The following is a 20,266-nucleotide window of genomic DNA, read 5'->3' as shown; positions in this document are numbered from 1 at the left end:
TAATGACTGATACTGCCCCCGTCAGGCCAGGAAATCACCTGCAGGTACACTTCATTTCTTTTGAACAGCTTTTCTTTGTGTTTAGTCTTGCTGTATTAGTACTACAAATATATTCAGTATTTACATCTTTTTGGGGGCACTCCCTGGAAAATAGTACAGATGGTTTGAAAGCAGTTCAAATTAGAGTTGGGAAGGGTAAACAATTAACAGGGAGAACCGAGCCCAGGGTCTAGCTTGGCTCTAAGAGCCCGTGTACGAGTCGAGCCATGAAAATATTTGGTACATAATTCGAGCAACAAACATGTAAAAGTATAATAAAGACTCTTCAAAATGCAAGATAGTATATTTATTTAACACGGGGAAATGTTTTTCAGATTATATCACAGTATTGAGAGATAAGTATTAAAATCATAGATTTAAACATAGCTTAGAAGCACACTTGCCCCTCATCCCAGCCCTGACGACATTGCCATTAGCGAACTAAGATGCAAGTCAGTGTCATGTATGCCTTAGCTGTGGCCTAGATTATTAATATAGATGGAGCAACGTAGTAGGACATTAAGATTGTCACAAGAGAGGCCAGTGTACAGCACACATCCTGAACTCACATATTCAAAGGCGCTTAAATATGTGATGATGAACAAAAAGGAGGCGTAGTGAAATAAAGTAATTGCCTAGGATCACACAATTTGGTCAAGCGCGGAAGCCGGACTGATCCCAGGCTCTCTGAATTCACACCAAATAGGTATATTTTTTCTCTTGCTCCTATTTTGAATGTAATTTTAATTCTTTGTCATTTATTTTTGGCGCGCGAGGTTAGAGCTAGGGTGGCCGGCATGAGCCACATGAAAGCTCGTGCCGTTTTGGGCTTTAGAGCCCAATGGAACCTCGAGTCGAAGCTTGGCATCCGGCTCAAGCATAGTTCAGCTTTCAGTGCATCCTCCCACTTCTAAATGAAATTATAATTGCTCACAAAATAGTCTAGGCCCCTGTTCTTTAACAGTCCCTTTGCAACGGATTATCGTCATCGGAGGACAGCCACCCTGTGTCCCCAGGAAGCCACAATGGAAAATCCTAAAAGCATCAGAATTAGGACGTGCACACCACCAGGCTGTCAAATCGTTTACAGCCGCTTTTCATGGCTTACATAGCCCTTTCTTTGTTTCTATTCTTGCTTTGGATTATGGACCATGTAGTTGTGTATCCTACAGTTCACCTTGCCCAACTGCATTATAGCCAGTCTTCTGGCTCAGTAACTCATGCCAGCGGATCAGTCACTGCAGTACAACAGATTTATTGATTGTAATACCCGAAACGTGTTTCGCTCTTCTTGAAGCTGTTTAAAGGACTGTTTCAGAGGTGGTCCGGAAGCATTTCAAAGACCTATGTTTTTCCTAAAAAAATGCGCCAGGAATGAAATGTATGTCGGGCATTGCCCTCAATATATTGTGTTCTACTACAGTGGCTGCAATGCACGTCCATGGGCCACTAAGCCAAAGGACTGGATATAATGAAGCTGAGAAAGGTGAAATGTATGACATATAAACACACAGTCCATAATCCAAAACAAAACTAGAAAGACCTGATATGTGAGGCATATTCGTTTGCTTTGTGGATTTAATACAAGTAGTTATTTAACACATATATGCTTCGCAAACACCCATTGGTCTTTTCAAAATGGTGGCAGCTCGCAGATTGATGTCACTGAAGTCGTAGACTGTGAAGCACCTGTGCCCTCAGATCTCAAATAATCATACAGACGTAGTTCGCACGGAGGAAGTTAAAGTGGAAGACAAGAGCAATCGATTCGCACCCATTTTGTCAGGCCTTAAGCTTATTTCGAGTTAATGCTCCCTACATCATCCACAAGTCCACCTGCAATAGAGCCTCCATCCGGCCCGGTCATGCTACAGAAAAGCCGAACAGTCTCCATGCTACAGCCACTGAAAGCAAAATACAAGCAATCCTGAACGAGAGCATTAGGTCTCAAGCTATGCAGTGAACTGCACAGAACCAAGGATTAGATGCATTTGAGGGATGCATTAACTTCATCCTTGAAGAAGGCATTCCAGCACCACAGGGCCCGGAGTCACCGCGCTTTGAATCTGGAGGACCAGAGCATGCGCACTGAAGCTGGTATTCACGGCAGGTCAATTGTTTGACCACTTTTAAGTCTCCTTGGAATCCAAGGTCTTACTGGGGTCACATTTGGAAAATTCTGGATGGGCTCAGAGTTCCTGGTTGTCAGAGCCAGGCTGGGTATTTTCTAGGTTACCTCAAAGCTCCAAAATAAATCCCCAGGGGTATCTGTGCATGTAATGCACTTCAGGCCCACATTTATTTAATTATTTTCATGCAAATGTTTGCTGAACTTTAGAGAACTAGAAAAAGGATATTACCTTCCTTGTCAACTACTTCTCACCATAAGAAGGTGGGGAGTTTTGGGAAGGCAAGCGTTACAATGATGATATCTTATTTCCCTTGGTCATGACCTTTCCATACACGTTACCTTTCTATCACTACTTTACGTGACTGTCAATCCTCACCCGTTAGCCATCACCGTCTACCCTAAGCGACTGAATCACCAGTCTTTCTTGAAGGCTCACACACTTTACCTTTCTATCACTACTCTACGTGGCTGTCAGTACTCACCCGTTAGCCATCACCGTCTACCCTAAGCGACTGAATCACCAGTCTTTCTTGAAGGCTCACACACTTTACCTTTCTATCACTACTCTACGTGGCTGTCAATATTCACCCGTTAGCCATCACGGTCTACCCTAAGCGACTGAATCACCAGTCTTTCTTGAAGGCTCACACACTTTACCTTTCTATCACTACTCTACGTGGCTGTCAATACTCACCCGTTAGCCATCACGGTCTACCCTAAGCGACTGAATCACCAGTCTTTCTTGAAGGCTCACACACTTTACCTTTCTATCACTACTCTACGTGGCTGTCAATATTCACCCGTTAGCCATCACGGTCTACCCTAAGCGACTGAATCACCTGTCTTTCTTGAAGGCTCACACACTTTACCTTTCTATCACTACTCTACGTGGCTGTCAGTACTCACCCGTTAGCCATCGCGGTCTACCCTAAGCGACTGAATCACCAGTCTTTCTTGAAGGCTCACACACTTTACCTTTCTATCACTACTTTACGTGGCTGTCAATCCTCAACCGTTAGCCATCACGGTCTACCCTAAGCGACTGAATCACCAGTCTTTCTTGAAGGCTCACACACTTTACCTTTCTATCACTACTCTACGTGGCTGTCAGTACTCACCCGTTAGCCATCGCGGTCTACCCTAAGCGACTGAATCACCAGTCTTTCTTGAAGGCTCACACACTTTACCTTTTTATCACTACTCTACGTGGCTGTCAATACTCACCCGTTAGCCCTTATGGTCTACCCTAAGCAACTGAATCACCAGTCTTTCTTGAAGGCTCACACACTTTACCTTTCTATCACTACTCTACGTGGCTGTCAATATTCACCCGTTAGCCCTCATGGTCTACCCTAAGCGACTGAATCACCAGTCTTTCTTGAAGGCTCACACACTTTACCTTTCTATCACTACTCTACGTGGCTGTCAGTACTCACCCGTTAGCCATCACGGTCTACCCTAAGCGACTGAATCACCAGTCTTTCTTGAAGGCTCACACACTTTACCTTTCTATCACTACTCTACGTGGCTGTCAGTACTCACCCGTTAGCCATCACGGTCTACCCTAAGCGACTGAATCACCAGTCTTTCTTGAAGGCTCACACACTTTACCTTTCTATCACTACTCTACGTGGCTGTCAGTACTCACCCGTTAGCCATCACGGTCTACCCTAAGCGACTGAATCACCAGTCTTTCTTGAAGGCTCACACACTTTACCTTTCTATCACTACTCTACGTGGCTGTCAGTACTCACCCGTTAGCCATCGCGGTCTACCCTAAGCGACTGAATCACCAGTCTTTCTTGAAGGCTCACACACTTTACCTTTCTATCACTACTTTACGTGGCTGTCAATCCTCAACCGTTAGCCATCACGGTCTACCCTAAGCGACTGAATCACCAGTCTTTCTTGAAGGCTCACACACTTTACCTTTCTATCACTACTCTACGTGGCTGTCAGTACTCACCCGTTAGCCATCGCGGTCTACCCTAAGCGACTGAATCACCAGTCTTTCTTGAAGGCTCACACACTTTACCTTTTTATCACTACTCTACGTGGCTGTCAATACTCACCCGTTAGCCCTCATGGTCTACCCTAAGCAACTGAATCACCAGTCTTTCTTGAAGGCTCACACACTTTACCTTTCTATCACTACTCTACGTGGCTGTCAATATTCACCCGTTAGCCCTCATGGTCTACCCTAAGCGACTGAATCACCAGTCTTTCTTGAAGGCTCACACACTTTACCTTTCTATCACTACTCTACGTGGCTGTCAGTACTCACCCGTTAGCCATCACGGTCTACCCTAAGCGACTGAATCACCAGTCTTTCTTGAAGGCTCACACACTTTACCTTTCTATCACTACTCTACGTGGCTGTCAGTACTCACCCGTTAGCCATCACGGTCTACCCTAAGCGACTGAATCACCAGTCTTTCTTGAAGGCTCACACACTTTACCTTTCTATCACTACTCTACGTGGCTGTCAGTACTCACCCGTTAGCCATCACGGTCTACCCTAAGCGACTGAATCACCAGTCTTTCTTGAAGGCTCACACACTTTACCTTTCTATCACTACTCTACGTGGCTGTCAGTACTCACCCGTTAGCCATCGCGGTCTACCCTAAGCGACTGAATCACCAGTCTTTCTTGAAGGCTCACACACTTTACCTTTCTATCACTACTCTACGTGGCTGTCAGTACTCACCCGTTAGCCATCACGGTCTACCCTAAGCGACTGAATCACCAGTCTTTCTTGAAGGCTCACACACTTTACCTTTCTATCACTACTCTACGTGGCTGTCAGTACTCACCCGTTAGCCATCACGGTCTACCTTAAGCGACTGAATCACCAGTCTTTCTTGAAGGCTCACACACTTTACCTTTCTATCACTACTCTACGTGGCTGTCAGTACTCACCCGTTAGCCATCGCGGTCTACCCTAAGCGACTGAATCACCAGTCTTTCTTGAAGGCTCACACACTTTACCTTTCTATCACTACTTTACGTGGCTGTCAATACTCACCCGTTAGCCATCACGGTCTACCCTAAGCAATTTAATCATCAGTCTTTCTTCAAAGCACCCATTATTTCTGACTTCCTTAAAGTATGGAAATAAATAAGCCACTCTATCATTTGATCTGTTCCTATTTGGGAGTTTAATATCAACCCCATAATAGATATTTTTAGGCCATGCCTGTAAGATCTGTTTTAAAGTTTGGGCATGTTCTGTAGCTCCCCATCTTTTGGATCTTGCAAAAGGTATTTTAGTCACAATGGCAAACTTTTTATTGTTTGACATATGTAATACTCCCTTCTTTTTTTAAAAATTATTTTTATTATATCATTAGAAAAGGTACATTTATATAGAACTTTCGCATGATAACTTTACATTCAGTTGCTCATATCAATATCCTTTTTCCTTTACAACAGTACATTGTTACTCATGTGTTGCAGCAGAGTGGTTTCATCACATTACAATTAATTATCAATCAAATTAAATTACTTCCTGATCTTGAAGTATTGTTGGTAAGGTACATACCCCACCTCTATAAGTGTTCCATCCCCTGTCATACTCCCGTCTTAGCCTGCATAACACCATCCAGGAGAGGACGGCTCATTTTCGCATCTAATTATCCTACACCTGTGCCATTTACCTTTGTAATACAGAAGCTCTTCTTAAGCAGTTTAGCGGCTATATGTAACGCACTCTTTTTATCAACTAAGATAGGCTAAAAATCAAAGAAGCATGAAATCTGTGTGCGCTATCGATCTGGTAAACTACAGAACCGAGTGTTGATGCATTTGGCTTGGCTACAAAAAGCAGGTTACCATTTACAAGGTACTGCTGGGCGTCTTTCTTTTGAAAACCAAAGCTCTGTGGGGTATAGTCCTCCGTATACCCCCCCATATCGCTTCTACGGCATCACCAGGTAAGTAGATTAGGTGATTGCAATAGACAATTGGGTTAGGTAGACTACTGATAAAGCAAGAATAATACTCTACGTTCCATGACGATGTGGTGGTAGAAGAAGTCCTGCATCTGCAGGTTCATTTCGTTGACCTCAGTATAGAGTCATACAAGAATAATACTCTACGTTCCATGATGATGTGGTGGTAGAGGACGTCCTGCATCTGCAGGTTCGTTTCGTTGACCTCAGTATAGAGTCATACAACAATAATACTCTACGTTCCATGACGATGTGGTGGTAGAGGACGTCCTGTATCTGCAGGTTCGTTTCGCTGACCTCAGTATAGTGTCATACAAGCCATTGCTTCTTGCTGAAGTGGACTGAGGAGCCTCAAGGAAAGATGTCCATCCCCAAGATAAGCAGTTCATTCTGGATTATGATTCTAGAAAGAATTCCTAAGTGTGTCAACTTTTGTCAAAAAGTTACCCAAGGTGGCGCCTCAGGTCCCCGTTTTGTAAGTTTGCTGCATTAACGTTCTACTCTGAGTGAATGCACTGATTTTTGGGTGCATAATTGAAGCTTGGGTGGGATCCGGAGGGCTTGCATACGTTTTCAGGTAACTGAATGCTCGTTTATGATGGGTGCCTCTAGTGATGTGCCCAGACTACAATGTTTTTCAAAGTGTTCTAGAAATCGTCACACCGCCTAGCAGAGGAGAGTCAAAACGCAAATTAAGACGAGGAAGAATCATTGGGGAGTTGGGGGCAAATCTACTATTATTTCATGCAACGAAGCAACCAAATTTGCCGCATTGCGTTGCTTTATAGGGACAGAGCAAGACAGCGCCATATCAACAGAGATGTGGCGCTGCTGCTCTCTTGTCAAGAGTAGTGTGTGTGTGTGTTTGTTTTGTATGGGAAGGGTACCCTTCCAGTACAACATACTATGCTTTGGCTAAAGTTAAACTTTTCTCACTTTGTGTGTGTGCTGTAAAGTCTAGTACACATTGGAAGTTTGAAAAGTGTGGAGGAATTAAAACATTTCTCCTACTTTGCACCTACCTAGATAAGGCGTCGCTGATATTTTTTACACATAGCACCGCCATTTTTAGTAGCTGTGCCTCTGCATCATAAAACGTCGGTGGTGGTGTGGGAATCCACTTGTACCATCCAGGGGATGCAAAGTGATGCAAAGCAGAAGCTTTCCATTACTTATCAACAACTTGCCAATGCAAAGCAAGTTTTGTGCTGGAAAGTAAGTAACAGGTCAACACTTTGCACTGGTTTGCTTTAACCTTGCTGGCTTTGAACAGACAACATGTATTCATGAATCTTGCCCTTAAAATTGCATGTAAGTAACCTATACTGCTCAGGATAGGAACACATCCTTCTAGATAATCACCTGGACAGCAGAGTTATCCCTCAGGTTACATAAAAGTTGCTTGTTCAGACATTGGACAACTGAGCTATGGTTCTCCCTACACCATCTCTCCTCAGATTTTGGTGCCATTATTAAAAAGGTAAGTGGTCAGTGTTTTTTCTGTACTTAATGCTGTCGGGCAACCTTTTTCTGTGTCACAAGTGATATGTTCATGTGTCTTGGATCAAATATGTTCGTAGAGTGAAGTTGGATTAATCCGATCCACTGGTCCCACAACCAACTACTCAAGAACATCTTCCAGCAGAAACAATACTGTTATTGAATCTTTAACTCATGTTCCACAAGTAGTGATTTTAGGGTTCCTTAAACATGACCGTACCCTGTGGCACCAGCTGTTGGGTGAGTGTGCCCTTTCCTGACTTACGGTGGAACTGTGTTTGTTGCTGTTGTCAGGCACAGTGCCTGGTGGGCATAACTGGGGTTGTCCTCTAACCTTCGCCTAATCTCTTCCAGCACCTCCGGAATTCATCCAGTGGCCGCAGTCCGTGAGCAAGCCGCCGGGCAGCAGTGCCATCTTCACATGTGTGGCACAAGGTGTGCCCGAGCCACATCTGCTCTGGCTGAAGAACGGCAAGATCCTAACGCCAGGGGAGAACGTCAAACTCAGCAACAACAACAGGTGAGGGGCTCCGATCAGCATGTAGATGTGCTCACCTTTGCCCTGAAGAGCAAATTGTAGTTTTTGTCTAAAAAAAAAATGAAGGCCGGTGATTCACCAAGGTAACTTACAGGTCTGAGTACTATACACTTTTGAGTAGGTTTACTACTTTGTTTATTGGCAAAATCTGAGTGTAGATTACTACTATTAAACTGTAAGTCCAGCACCATACAAGGCCATACAAATAAAATATCATCGGAAATAATATTAAATTGAATTATTTCAAATTGTTAAATATATAAATAAATACAACTTAACATTAGAAAAATACCACCAGTACATAGTTATTTGATTAGTAGAATATATCAGAATTAATTTGGTCTTCTACACTTCAGTTTTAAATACTTTTTTTCTTGATGTATGATTTTTTTGTATTTAACCCTCAAAAATAATTTATTTTAATATATTTGCATTAATTGAGGATTTATTTCAGAATTAAGTTAATATTTGGCTGAGGAGTAAGTAGGTCAACATTTGGTTTAAGCCAAATACAAGACAATTTAATTTTTAATGACTTAAATACAACCTTGATAAACTCTGTTTAGAAAATTAATGAAACCTCTTTTATAAGTGTGTGCATCTGTGGTTATTTTAACCCTCTTATAAAGGAATTCGTATAGTTTCAACTACAGACCTTACGGTGTCTTGTCATGATCATCACCTTACCCTCTGCAATTGAGGCCTTTGAAACTAGCAAATGTAAAAGCCAGGATCAGAATTTTTATAATGTCTCATTTAGCCATTCACCTGTGAGTCGGTAAATGTAAAACTATTATGCTGAATTTCATAATTTTTGTCAAACTTCGACTCAATATCATTTTGAAGCAAACTTCTTCCGCCCAATGTCATGACTTTACGTATCGACTAATTAAGCACTGTGGCCTCAAAGAATTGTACATACATGTGAGCGCATTCCCAAAAAGTATTGTTTTTTAACAGAGACGTGCAGTGGCTGCCATTGAGCTGTACCGCCGGTGCAGCTATGGGATGATGAAAAAAATAACCTGCCTGATTAAGAACATTGGACTCGTCCGTCTGTTTGTCCTCCCTCCTCCCCCCCAGTCCAAACTGCCTCCTTACTCCCTCTCACTCTCCTTCCTTCTCGTCTCCCCACTGCTCAAACTCTCTTTTCTAAGACTTTAATTCTTTAGTCTTTCCCTCCTCTCTCGCACTCTTCCCCTCTATCTTGTTTACTTCCTTCTTCCAACATTCTTGAATTACATCTTTTCTCACCCTCTTTCCATCTAGCTCTCCTCATTCGTCCCTCCCTCACTGTTACTGTCTCTTCCTAGACTTTATTTCTTTACCCCATTCTCACTAATTCATTGCTCACTTTCTCCCTTCCTTTATTCATTACTTCCTTCTTGTGACATTCTTTTTTTTCCATCTTTGCTCCCCCTCCACCCTCTCCCCCACCCTCAGATCCTCTCGCCTCCCTTACTCATATCCCTCCCCCACTCAAACTGTCTTCCGACACTGTTTCTTTACTTCTTCCTTTTACTCTTTGCTCGCTCTTTCTTCATTATTTCCTCCTCTTCCTCAGCCCCTAGCTTTCTTTTACTCCCACTTCCTCCCTCCTTTCTTCCATGCCCCATGTCAAGTGTCTCCTTTCTTCCCTTTTCATTTCCATTCCTGCTCTTGAGTCGCTTTTTATTCCACAATTGGTTGCTGCTGTTAGATACATCACAAGATAAAAAGACAACCCCCACCTACCCGCTTCCTCCCCAGCGCCCCTCATTTCTCTTACCCATACTCGCTTCTTTCTATACGCGACCCATCCTTTGACCGCTCTCGGTCCCTCTTTGTGCTCAGTCCCATTCATTCTCTCTTTATGATAGGCCTTATCTGTGTCCAAAAGCTATGTAAATGCAGACATCCCTGCTTCAAGGGATAATATCCATCATAACAGAGCAAGGCAATAGGATTTTAGACTTCATCTTAAATATATAGTTTGTGTATGAAATTAAAAGTTTGTCCCTTGTTTGGGTGCTTGTGTCTCCTGCAGAGTGATGCACTGTTGACATAGATATGCCATCTCTTATTTTAGAGGCCTAAGGAGGCTGTGGGACTTTTGGCTTCAGGGCCCTCACATGTGTATTGTGTTCACTAAGCTCTTGTTCTCTCTCTCTAGCACACTCATGATCCAGCGCATCACCTCCAATGATGAAGCCATCTACCAGTGCATCGCCGAGAACACTGCCGGCACCAACCAGGCCAGTGCTAGACTTGCAGTCACAATGTCTAAGGAACTGCCCAGTTCGCCGGAGGGGATCAAAGCCACCCCTGTGTCTACCACTGAGATCCAAGTGACCTGGGCTGTTCCACCACTGGAGGTGACAGACGGGATCATCGGATACGTTCTCCACATCCGCAAGGCTGGAGGTGTGTGGGAGTCAATGGCATGCTCATATTGTGGTTCCCGGCTCTTGAGGAATAGAGAGGTAGATATAAGGGAGTGGAAGAGCAATATGCGGCGATACCTGCATCCGATGTGCACGGAGATACTGCTAAACATCTGGAAGGGATTCCCAAGATGGAGAGGGGTAGACTTTTGGGAACCCAGGAATCGTGAGAGAACATTATGCACTGAAAATCACCCTCTGTCTAATAAGCAGATTGGACTTAGAGCCTGTTCTGCCACTGTCATAATGGTTGCCTTTATTAGATCTAACAACCAATATCCCATGCCCTTGCACTACTCTGTACTATTCTTCATTAGAAGCACAACAGTATAGCCAAGAATTTGGGTGGGGAACATTTCTGTTTCGCTTTCAATTCCCAAAAATGTATAGCCCTACTGATACCTCGCCAGAGACATGGGTCTTTCGTACAGGATGTTTTGGATACAGATGCTAAACTGGTTTATGAGATTCTATGATGTGATAGTTTGGGGATATTGTGATTGTGTGGACTGGGGAATGTCACTCTGAAAGAAAACTTTGGATCCATGTCCCAGGTTAGTTCCGTACCTTTCTGCTTTCCCATGGGGACTACGCATGCTAATCTCCATTGGAACTGCTAGTTGAAGAGTCTAGGCTTTGACATCCAGAAGCGGCCTGGATCATCCGATCTCCTTACTCAGAGAATAGAACCGTTTTATCAGCCTCTCCTTTAGTGCCAAGCTTTTGTCTGAAGAATTATGAGTGAGTTTCAGAAAAGAAGCTGAGGTGCTGTACCTGATTCTGGAGCTTTCACAAACAGTGAGTCTCACTTAGTGGGAAAATTAGCAAAGATAATCAAGCAAATTTGGCAAATGATGATATGTATATGCTTGCTTTATGTCTCATGAGTTAGAGGTGTGCACCCTTATATGTATATGTCTTCAATAATGTCATCCTTACAGTAGGCACTGATAATCCATACTACATCTGATCACTTTGGTTCAATGTCAACCAACTCAATGTACCGCAGTTGTTTCTTTTGTACAACACCTCTTTAAAATGTTTATTGCTGCTGACTAAACAATTAATGACTGGGTATGGTCCTTATAATGCCAGTGGACAGTCTCCTACTAAGGACTTTGAACCAAAGCATTTAATTTCCATCCCAGTACCACCATGTCATAAATTCAGAATTTTTACCATGATGTCTGAATCCTTTTCAGAACCAGACAGCCGTGAGTTGCAGGAAGCAGTCAGTAAGACCACCTTCAAGCATGTCTTTAATAACCTGGATCCTTCTACCACCTACTCCATCTACCTGAAGGCCTACTCCCCGCTTGGCGCCAGTAAGGACTCTGAAGCCATCCTGGCTACAACTATGGGAAGTGGTAAGATCAATGTTTGCTTCCTTTCTTGTAAGTCAGTGTGCTTGGTCGAAGTGCATTTCTTCATTGAAATTGCTGTATCCTGAAGGCATACTCTTACTCTTACACACCTACTTTCTTCAGTTCCTGCAGCTCTCAGCTTTTTCACGAAGGTGATCAACTCCACCGCAGTACAAGTGTTCTGGGAGCTACCCACGAAACCAGGCAAGATCGAAGGCTTTAGGCTTTACCACCGTAAAATCCCCTCCAGTGTTTTCGAAGGACCATTGATTCTCTCCAGCTCTTCAAATTCATTCATCTACACAAACCTAGGTAAGAGCAACCTGGTTGCAAGCTAAACCTCACTTCATTGAAGCCTCCAACCCACTATTGACGTGGCTTCCACCTGTGCATTGAATCCGCCTCACTTATCTCTGATATCTATCATACCATGTCTCCATTCATCTGCCTCCCAATCTCTTTATTCACTGTTCCATCTATCCCCTCCTCTGTACACCTTCCTCACAATCTCCACGTAAATCTCGTTACGGCCACTTGCCTATCTGAACATGGATGTTTATCGTGATTTTGCATTCAGGTGTCTGACACGCATCAATCTTTCATTTGAATTTTATCCTTACGCACAGATGACCACTCATTTATCCATGCCTCTCTTCCCATGCTCACTGTTGTTCAATCTTCTCATCTATCTTGCAACCCCTAAAGTCTTGTTTTATCCATACCTCCTTTCATCTCTCATCACGGGTACCATTGCCATAACTCATCCTCTCTGCCAACTATTGCTCCATGCTCACTCCACGTGATTATTTTCCTCTCTGATTTGCTTCACCACTGTTTGCCTATCTCTGCTCTTTCCGACCAACTGTCCATTGTTGGTGGTCTATTTTTTCACCAATTGATGTTTGATCTTCTGCCACATCTTTTTCTCTTCATCTTCACTCCCAAATGACTATTCATTCATCCATTCTTTTTTCCATCTTTTCTTTTGATCAATCTCCACTATCTTATTGTCACAACATTCTACCCCTCTTTCTTTGTTTTCACCAACTGTATCTTTCCAGCCATCTGCAATCAACTATGCCACTCTCAAAACTCATCTTTCGTGCCTAACTACCAGCCCATCTGAGGTCCTATGACCATCTATGGGCCCATTATCACCTCCCGAGGACCATTTGTCTCATCTGAACATTGCCTCCTCTGACCATCTGCCTGCCTGTTCTCACCTCCTTTGGACTCCATTTGTCCATTCACACCTGCCCAAGGCCACCTATCAACCTGTTCCCACTATTGGCCTGTTCACAACTCATCTGGCCATGCATATGCAAATTCTCCCCTTCCTATGACCATGCATGGGTCCATTCTCAACCTCCCTGGGACCATCTAACAGTTTGCTCTCAACTTCCTGTGGCCATCCATTGGCTGTTTTTCTACTTCATGTAACTGTTAACCATCTGGTTCCTACCTCCCTTAGATTGTCGGTGAGCCCATTCGCCCCTCCTCAGAACCATCTGTTGTACAGTTCCCACCTCCTTGGAGCATTCTATCTGCCCATTCTTAACTCCCGGGGATAGTCTATTGGCCCAATTACTGGGACCATCTTTCTTGTGTCTTACTCTGCACAACCTTCTCTGTGTCTCAGTGTTTCCAAGTACATGTTTATTGTTTTACACTTGTTTCTCCGTAATTTTTTCACATTGTGTTTACCTAACCCTCCTTTGGTTACTGTTTATTAGTAGGCTCTTCTGACCACCTACTCATCCTCCAGCCTCTCATTTAATCACTTCATACATCCATCTCACTCCTGGAGTTTTCTACCCATTTTTAAGTTCCTGTTCCCAACCCAAATTTCCATCTGTGTCTCATTCTCTCATCAAATCCGCCACAAGTCTTCTTTCCAACCCTTTTTCATTGTCCCAGCACTATATAACCCATCCACACATTTAATGCTCTGGTTACTCTAAGCCATTCTTGGTCCAATTTTCTAGCCTTTTGCCATGTATCATTACTCTGCTGTAAGACTTTGAGTGAATTGCCAATTGTCCATAGAACCGTGTCAGTGTCTTCCGGATCCTCCATTTTGTTTCTGTTCTTCGTTTGCAGAAGCCTCAGCCTTGTATGAAATCAAATTGGAGGCTTTTAATGGTAATGGCGTGGGAAACTGCACCATGCGCTTTGTATCCCTGAAGGAAGACGCGGAAAAGCTGGGTGAGTTAGGGTCACCGGGACATCTTTAGATGGAGAACAGTGATTTTAAGCACGGCTTAGTTTGTACCGGCGATTGCAGGTGGTGGGCACTGACATGAATCTTTGGGGATGGGACTTTCCATTATCTGACTGACCCAGAGCAAGGGAGAGAGAAAGGCAGAACAGAGAGAAAGTAGGAAATATTGACAAAGAGAGAACAAAAAAGAACTTGTAAGAGTGAGGTAAAGAAACAGGAGGTGTTGATGGTGGAAGAAAGAGGCAATAGGTGAACCCAAACTGGGTGGGATTCGCATATGGCAGTTGGCAGCGCCATTGACGGGCTCCTAAGGAAAATGAATATGCTACTTACCAGTGTGCATCTGTTCTTGGCATGTAGGGCTGCTGACATTCATATCTGTGCATAGATCGCCGCCTAGTGTTGGGTCCGGATGTTTGCACGTTGTTGTCCTGGAAGAGTCTTCGAAGTATCCTTGGATAGGTGACTCCTCCCATGGACTACAGTGCGCATGGGCATCCTCTCCATCCTCAGATTGTTTTTCGCCATTGTGGCAGTGATGGAGTAGATACAGAAAGTGATGACCATGCTTGCAATAATTCTGAGAGCTGCAGCTGCGACAGGCGCCGGGGAGGAGGGAGGGCGATATGAATGTCAGCAGCCCTACATGCCAAGAACAGATGCACACTGGTAAGTAGCATATTCAGTTCGAGGCATGTGGGCTGCTGAATTCATATCTGTGCATAGAATACATAGCAGTGCCCTCTATTGGCGGCGGCTACCCGTGCCAGCTGCAGCGGTCTGAAAAAGTGTTTTGAGAACAGCCTGTCCTACAGCTGCCTGCTGTTTTGACTGCACATCTACGCAATAGTGTTTTGTAAATGTGTGTGTAGTGGACCATGTGGCTGCTCTGCATATATCATGCAGGGGAATATTTCCTAGGAAGGCCATGGACGCCCCCAACTTGCGTGTTGAGTGGGCTCGTGGTGGAATAGTTAATGTGCGTTTTGCCTTTTGATAACAGATTTGAATACACTTAACTATCCATCTGGCTATCCCTGCTTTGGAGATGGCGTTACCTTTGTGGTGTGGGGCAAAGGCAACGAATAGTTGTTTTGTCTTCCTGAAGGGTTTAGTCCTGTCGATGTAGTACATGAGGGCCCTCCGTACATCTAGTGTATGTAATGCCCGCTCTGCAACAGTTTGTGGGTTTTGGAAGAAAACGGGCAGTTCAATAGTCTGGTTCATGTGGAACTGCGATATTACTTTGGGCATGAATTTGGGGTTGGTACGTAGTACGACCCTGTTGGCGTGAACCTGAATAAATGGCTCTTGAACGGTTAGTGCCTGGAGTTCACTAACTCTTCTTAGGGAAGTGATCGCTACCAGGAAGGCTACTTTCCAGGTAAGGAATTGAATCTCGCATGAGTGTAGAGGTTCAAAGGGTGGACCCATCAGGCGTGTGAGGACCAAGTTGAGGTTCCACATTGGAGCCGGTGGGTGACTAGGTGGAATGACTCGTTTGAGTCCTTCCAAGAATGCTTTGATGGCAGGCACTCTGAATAGAGAGAGGTGCTGCCTGGTTTGCAGATAGGCTGATATTGCGGTCAAATGGACACGTATAGAGGTGTACGCCAGATTGCATCGGTATAGGTGTAAGAGGTAACATATGATGTCGTGGATGGATGCGTCCAGCGGGTTAATGTCATTATTACCGCAATAAATGACGAACCTTTTCCATTTGGCTGCATAGCAAGCTCTTGTAGTGGGTCTCCTGGCCTCCTTGATGATGTCCATGCAGTCAGGTGGCAGATTGAGATAGCCAAACTCTAGGACTTCAGGAGCCAGATCGCCAGGTTCAGCTGTTGCGGATCTGGGTGCTGAACCTCTCCATGGTTCTGCGTCAAATGCGCGGGTTTGATCCGCAGCCTTTGATGCGGTACCACGGAAAGTTCGAGGAAGGTGGTGTACCACGGCTGGCGTGCCCACGTGGGAGCAACTAGGACGAGTGTCAGGGAGTGTTGTCGGAGTTTGCGAGCCACCAGCGGTATCAACGGTGCTGGGGGAAAAGCGTACGCAAATCTGCCGGACCAGTTCATCCATATCGCATTGCCCTGCGACTGCGGATGTGGGAATCTGGCGGCGAAGCTTTGGCATTTTGCGTTTTCGCTTGTCGCGAATAGGTCTATCTCTGGGTGACCCCACTGCTGGAAGTACGGTTGGAGTACTGATGGGTGTAACTCCCACTCGTGCATCTGGTGGCTGTGTCTGCTGAGCAGATCCGCCATCTGGTTGTCCTTGCCGGGGAGGTGTTCTGCCATGAGGAACATGTTCCTCTGAATGGCCCACTTCCACATGCTCTGAGCCAGATGAGACAACTGTGGAGAGTGTGTCCCTCCCTGTTTCTGTATGTAGTACATTGCGGTCATGTTGTCCGTCCGGATCAACACGACCTTGTTGCACAGATGTACTTTGAAAGCCTTCATGGCCAGGAAGATTGCCCTCAGTTCCAGAAGGTTGATGTGCATCTTCTTCTGTTGTGTCGTCCATAGTCCCTGCACTGTGTAGTGTAGTACATGAACTCCCCATCCCTGGAGAGACGCGTCCGCTGTCAGTACTATTTGTGGAACAGGCTCTTGGAACGGTCGCCCCTTGCAAAGGTTTTGTGGATTCCACCAATGCAGAGAGTTGTATGCCCGACCGCTCACCAACACTAGGTCTTTCAACTGTCCTTGAGCCTGATTCCACTGACGTGCTAGGCACTCCTGAAGTGGGCGCATATGTAATCTCGCGTGCGGGACTATGAAGATGCAGGAGGCCATCATGCCTATCAACTGCATAAACACTCGCGCTGGAAGCGAGTGATTGGGTTTGAACTAGGAGATCAGCAGTTGTATGCTGTTGATCCTCACTAAACTTGGCTGAGCTGAGGCCGCCAGAGTGTCTATAGTCGCGCCCAGGTACTGTTGTACGTGTGCGGGCTGGAGATGGGACTTTGGGTAATTTAGTGAGAATCCCAGACTGTGAAGAAGGTGAATGGTGCGGGACATATGGCTTGCACATTGCTGGGCCGACTTCGCTTGAACGAGCCAGTCGTCTAGGTAGGGGTAGACGTGTATATGCTGCCTCCGTAAGTGTGCTGCCACCGTAGCTAGGCACTTCGTGAAAACCCTGGGCGCTGTTGTCACGCCGAAGGGAAGGACTTTGAACTGATAGTGCTGCCCCTGAACAGTAAACCTGAGGTATTTTTTGTGTGAGGGGTGGATGGGTATGTGGAAGTACGCATCCTTGAGGTCCAGTGATGCTAGGAAGTCTCCCTGCTTGAGAAGCGGAAGGACTTGCTGTAGAGTGAGCATGTGAAAGTGCTCTGAAAGAATGTACTGGTTCAGGGGTCTCAGGTCTAATATAGGCCTGAGCGACCCGTCCTTTTTTGGAATTAAGAAGTAGAGGGAGTAAACCCCCGTGCCCTGCTCGTGGATGGGTACGAGCTCGATAGCGCCTTTTAGAAGCATACTTTCTACCTCTTGCTGTAAGAGCGTTAAGTGCTCTGAGGACATAGGACGGTTTCTTGGTGGTATTGTGGGTGGAGTGGAAGTTAACTCCAGACAGTAACCGTGTTTTATAATATCTTTGACCCACCTGTCCGTGGTGATGGAGTTCCACGTGGACAGGAACCGTTGTAGCCTTCCCCCGACAGGTGTTATGTGGTCGGGAGGAAGGGAGAGGGCGTCACTGCTTGTTCTTGGGGGAGGACCTGGTGTTGCCGTAGCCACGTCCTCTGCCCTTGGTACTGGAGCCACGATAGCCACCTCGGGTGTTCTTATCGTAGGTGGTCTGCGTATTACCCTTGTTATATGTTTGTTGTGACCCCTGTCCTCTACCTGCCCCCTTGTTTCCGGGGCGACGAAAGGAGCCGCTCCGAAAGGACTGAGTTTGTAGGGCGCCCATGGACTTTGCAGTGTCCGTGTCCTTTTTTATCTTCTCGAGGGTGGTGTCAACCTCCGGTCCGAACAAAAAGTCGGGGTTGACGGGCTGATTAAGTATATTGTTTTGTACCTCAGGCTTGAATCCTGAGATACGTAGCCAGGCGTGACGTCGTAGGATGACGCTAGTGTTGACGGCCCTGGCAGCCGTGTCTGCAGCGTCTAGTGCACATTTAATGGCAGCATTTGTGAGTAGCTGTCCCTCTCTGATAAGGATTTCTGCACCTTCTTTGTAGGGGTCAGGGAGGTGCTGAAGAAGTTGCTCCAGTGTGTCATAGTGCGCTCTATCGTAGCGAGCGAGGAGCGCTTGAGTGTTAGCTATGCGCCATATGTTTGCAGCTTGTGCGGCAACTCGCTTGCCGGAGGTCTCTAGCACCTTGGACTCTTTGTCCGGGGGAGGAGCGTCACCCGTTGTCTGCGAGTGTGCCCTCTTGCGGGCATTCGCCACAACGATGGAGTCGAGTGGTAATTGGCCTCTGATGTAAGTAGGATCCCCAGGTGCTGATCTGTATTTTTTATCGATCCTGGGGTTTATCACTCGTGCCCTGGTGGGTTCCTTGAAAATGTCAGTGGCTGGCTTGAGGACCCCCTTCAACATTGGCAGAGTCTTTACATGTCTTTCTGAGGATGCAAAGGTGTCCATTAGAAAGTCATCTTCGATGATATCAGAGTGAAGCTGTACATCATGGTTGTTTGCCGCACGTTCAATCAGAGCGTTGAACGCCGCAGTATCCTCTGTGGGTGATGTTTTTGGCCCATATAGTTGTGTGTCCTGTGCATCAAGAGGTGCACTGGGGTCTGCAGGGTCGCCCCAAGTTTGGTCAGGGTCCTGCTGGTCATCAGGGTCCGTGTCCACATGGTAGGGGACTTGTTCATCCAAGTAGTCCCCCAATGCATCCGTGTCGGAGCGTGTGGGGGAGGCCCGGTGTGGATCCTGGTAGGGTGAATAGAAGGGTTCATACAGGAGAGGTTCTGAGTCCACAGGCAGCTTCCTCTTTAGCGGGATCCTGAAAGGTTCCAATGGCGGTTCCGAAGTTATCCTTCGGCCGTGGAGAATCATCCTGCCAGTGTCGGCGTCGATGACGTGTGACGGAGACGGCTCGACAGGTGTAACCGCAGTTTTGGTGACCTGTGTCCTGAGTTGAAACGCCTTCGGGATTGTGGGTGGAGGCAAGCCGAAGGTAATGCTGGTCGGCACCGACGAAACCGCCGGAGCCGAACCGGAACCCGACGGGTCCTGGAGGGCGTCCTTGGATCTGCAGCCTGGCATCGCGCCAGGCCGTACTCGGGGCGCCTTAGAGGTCGTGGCCCCCGCCAGGGTCATCGAGGCGGCTGCAGATATCTTCTGCGCCCGTGGCGCATCGAGTCGAGGTGCGGAGATCACCGTCGACGTCTTCGACACGTGAGGTTTTGGTGTCGTCGAGGGAGTGCTGCGAGGCGTAGCAGGCGGGACGGCCCTCGGTGTCGGTGGCGTCGACGCCGGTAACCGGGCAGGTTTGTCGGCGCCGATGACCTTCTTCCGTTTGTCGACTCCCATGTCGCCCGTCTCGAGTTCGGCACCGAAGTCTCTCTTGGTGCGGTCGGTGCCGACCCGGTGCGCTGGCGTCGAAGGTGTTGAAGGCCTCGATCCGACTAGCGCCACTTTCAGTTTCGGTTTCGTAGGAACCTGAGCAGCTTTCGGTTTCGGTTTCGTGGAAGGGAAACCAGCTGGCTTAAGCGGTAATGGCTGCCGCTGAACGTCCGAGGCCGGGCCCGAGGGCGGGGCCGAAGGACTGCGTGATAGGTCTCGGGTAAGGCCCGAAGGCGATCCCTCGACCGGAGCCATAGTCTGTGGCGCTGGTGAAATTTCGGTCTGAACAGGTAGGCCTTGTTCATCATCGGAGCTACTCTCTTCGGCTCCTAAGGCCTCCTCGTCGTCTCCTACCTCGGTGTCGTCTTCACCTCTGTGGAAGAGTGACTCGTCGGCCTCGTCCGATCCGGGTTCGTGTTCGTGTTCGGAAACGGGACTGGAGGGTAAGACTTCTACTTCTTCGACGTCGTCAGCCTCGTCGAAGATGTCAGCTGGGGCCGGTGCCGCGTGCTGCGCTTCGAGCCTCGCCGCTCGACGATTCCGCAGAGTCTTCTTTGAACGGAACCG

At 46.4% G+C, this 20,266-nt stretch overlaps 1 protein-coding gene across 3 annotated transcripts in view; it reads left to right on the top strand.

Moving 5' to 3' along the window:
• LOC146772793 (immunoglobulin superfamily DCC subclass member 3-like) overlaps positions 1 to 20,266 on the top strand; it is a 90,009-nt gene that overhangs the window by 53,279 nt on the left and 16,464 nt on the right. For all 3 annotated transcript variants that reach the window (XM_085637319.1, XM_085637318.1, XM_085637320.1), the window contains exons 7-11: positions 7,976 to 8,141; positions 10,312 to 10,562; positions 11,785 to 11,949; positions 12,070 to 12,258; positions 14,047 to 14,151. In XM_085637319.1, coding sequence (XP_085493445.1) covers positions 7,976 to 8,141; positions 10,312 to 10,562; positions 11,785 to 11,949; positions 12,070 to 12,258; positions 14,047 to 14,151 — 876 coding nt within the window. The remainder of the gene's footprint in view (positions 1 to 7,975; positions 8,142 to 10,311; positions 10,563 to 11,784; positions 11,950 to 12,069; positions 12,259 to 14,046; positions 14,152 to 20,266) is intronic.

Source organism: Triturus cristatus, chromosome 12, assembly GCF_964204655.1.
Source record: "Triturus cristatus chromosome 12, aTriCri1.1, whole genome shotgun sequence".
Taxonomy (NCBI): Eukaryota; Metazoa; Chordata; class Amphibia; order Caudata; family Salamandridae; genus Triturus; species Triturus cristatus.
This window is presented reverse-complemented; position numbering and strand designations above follow the sequence as displayed.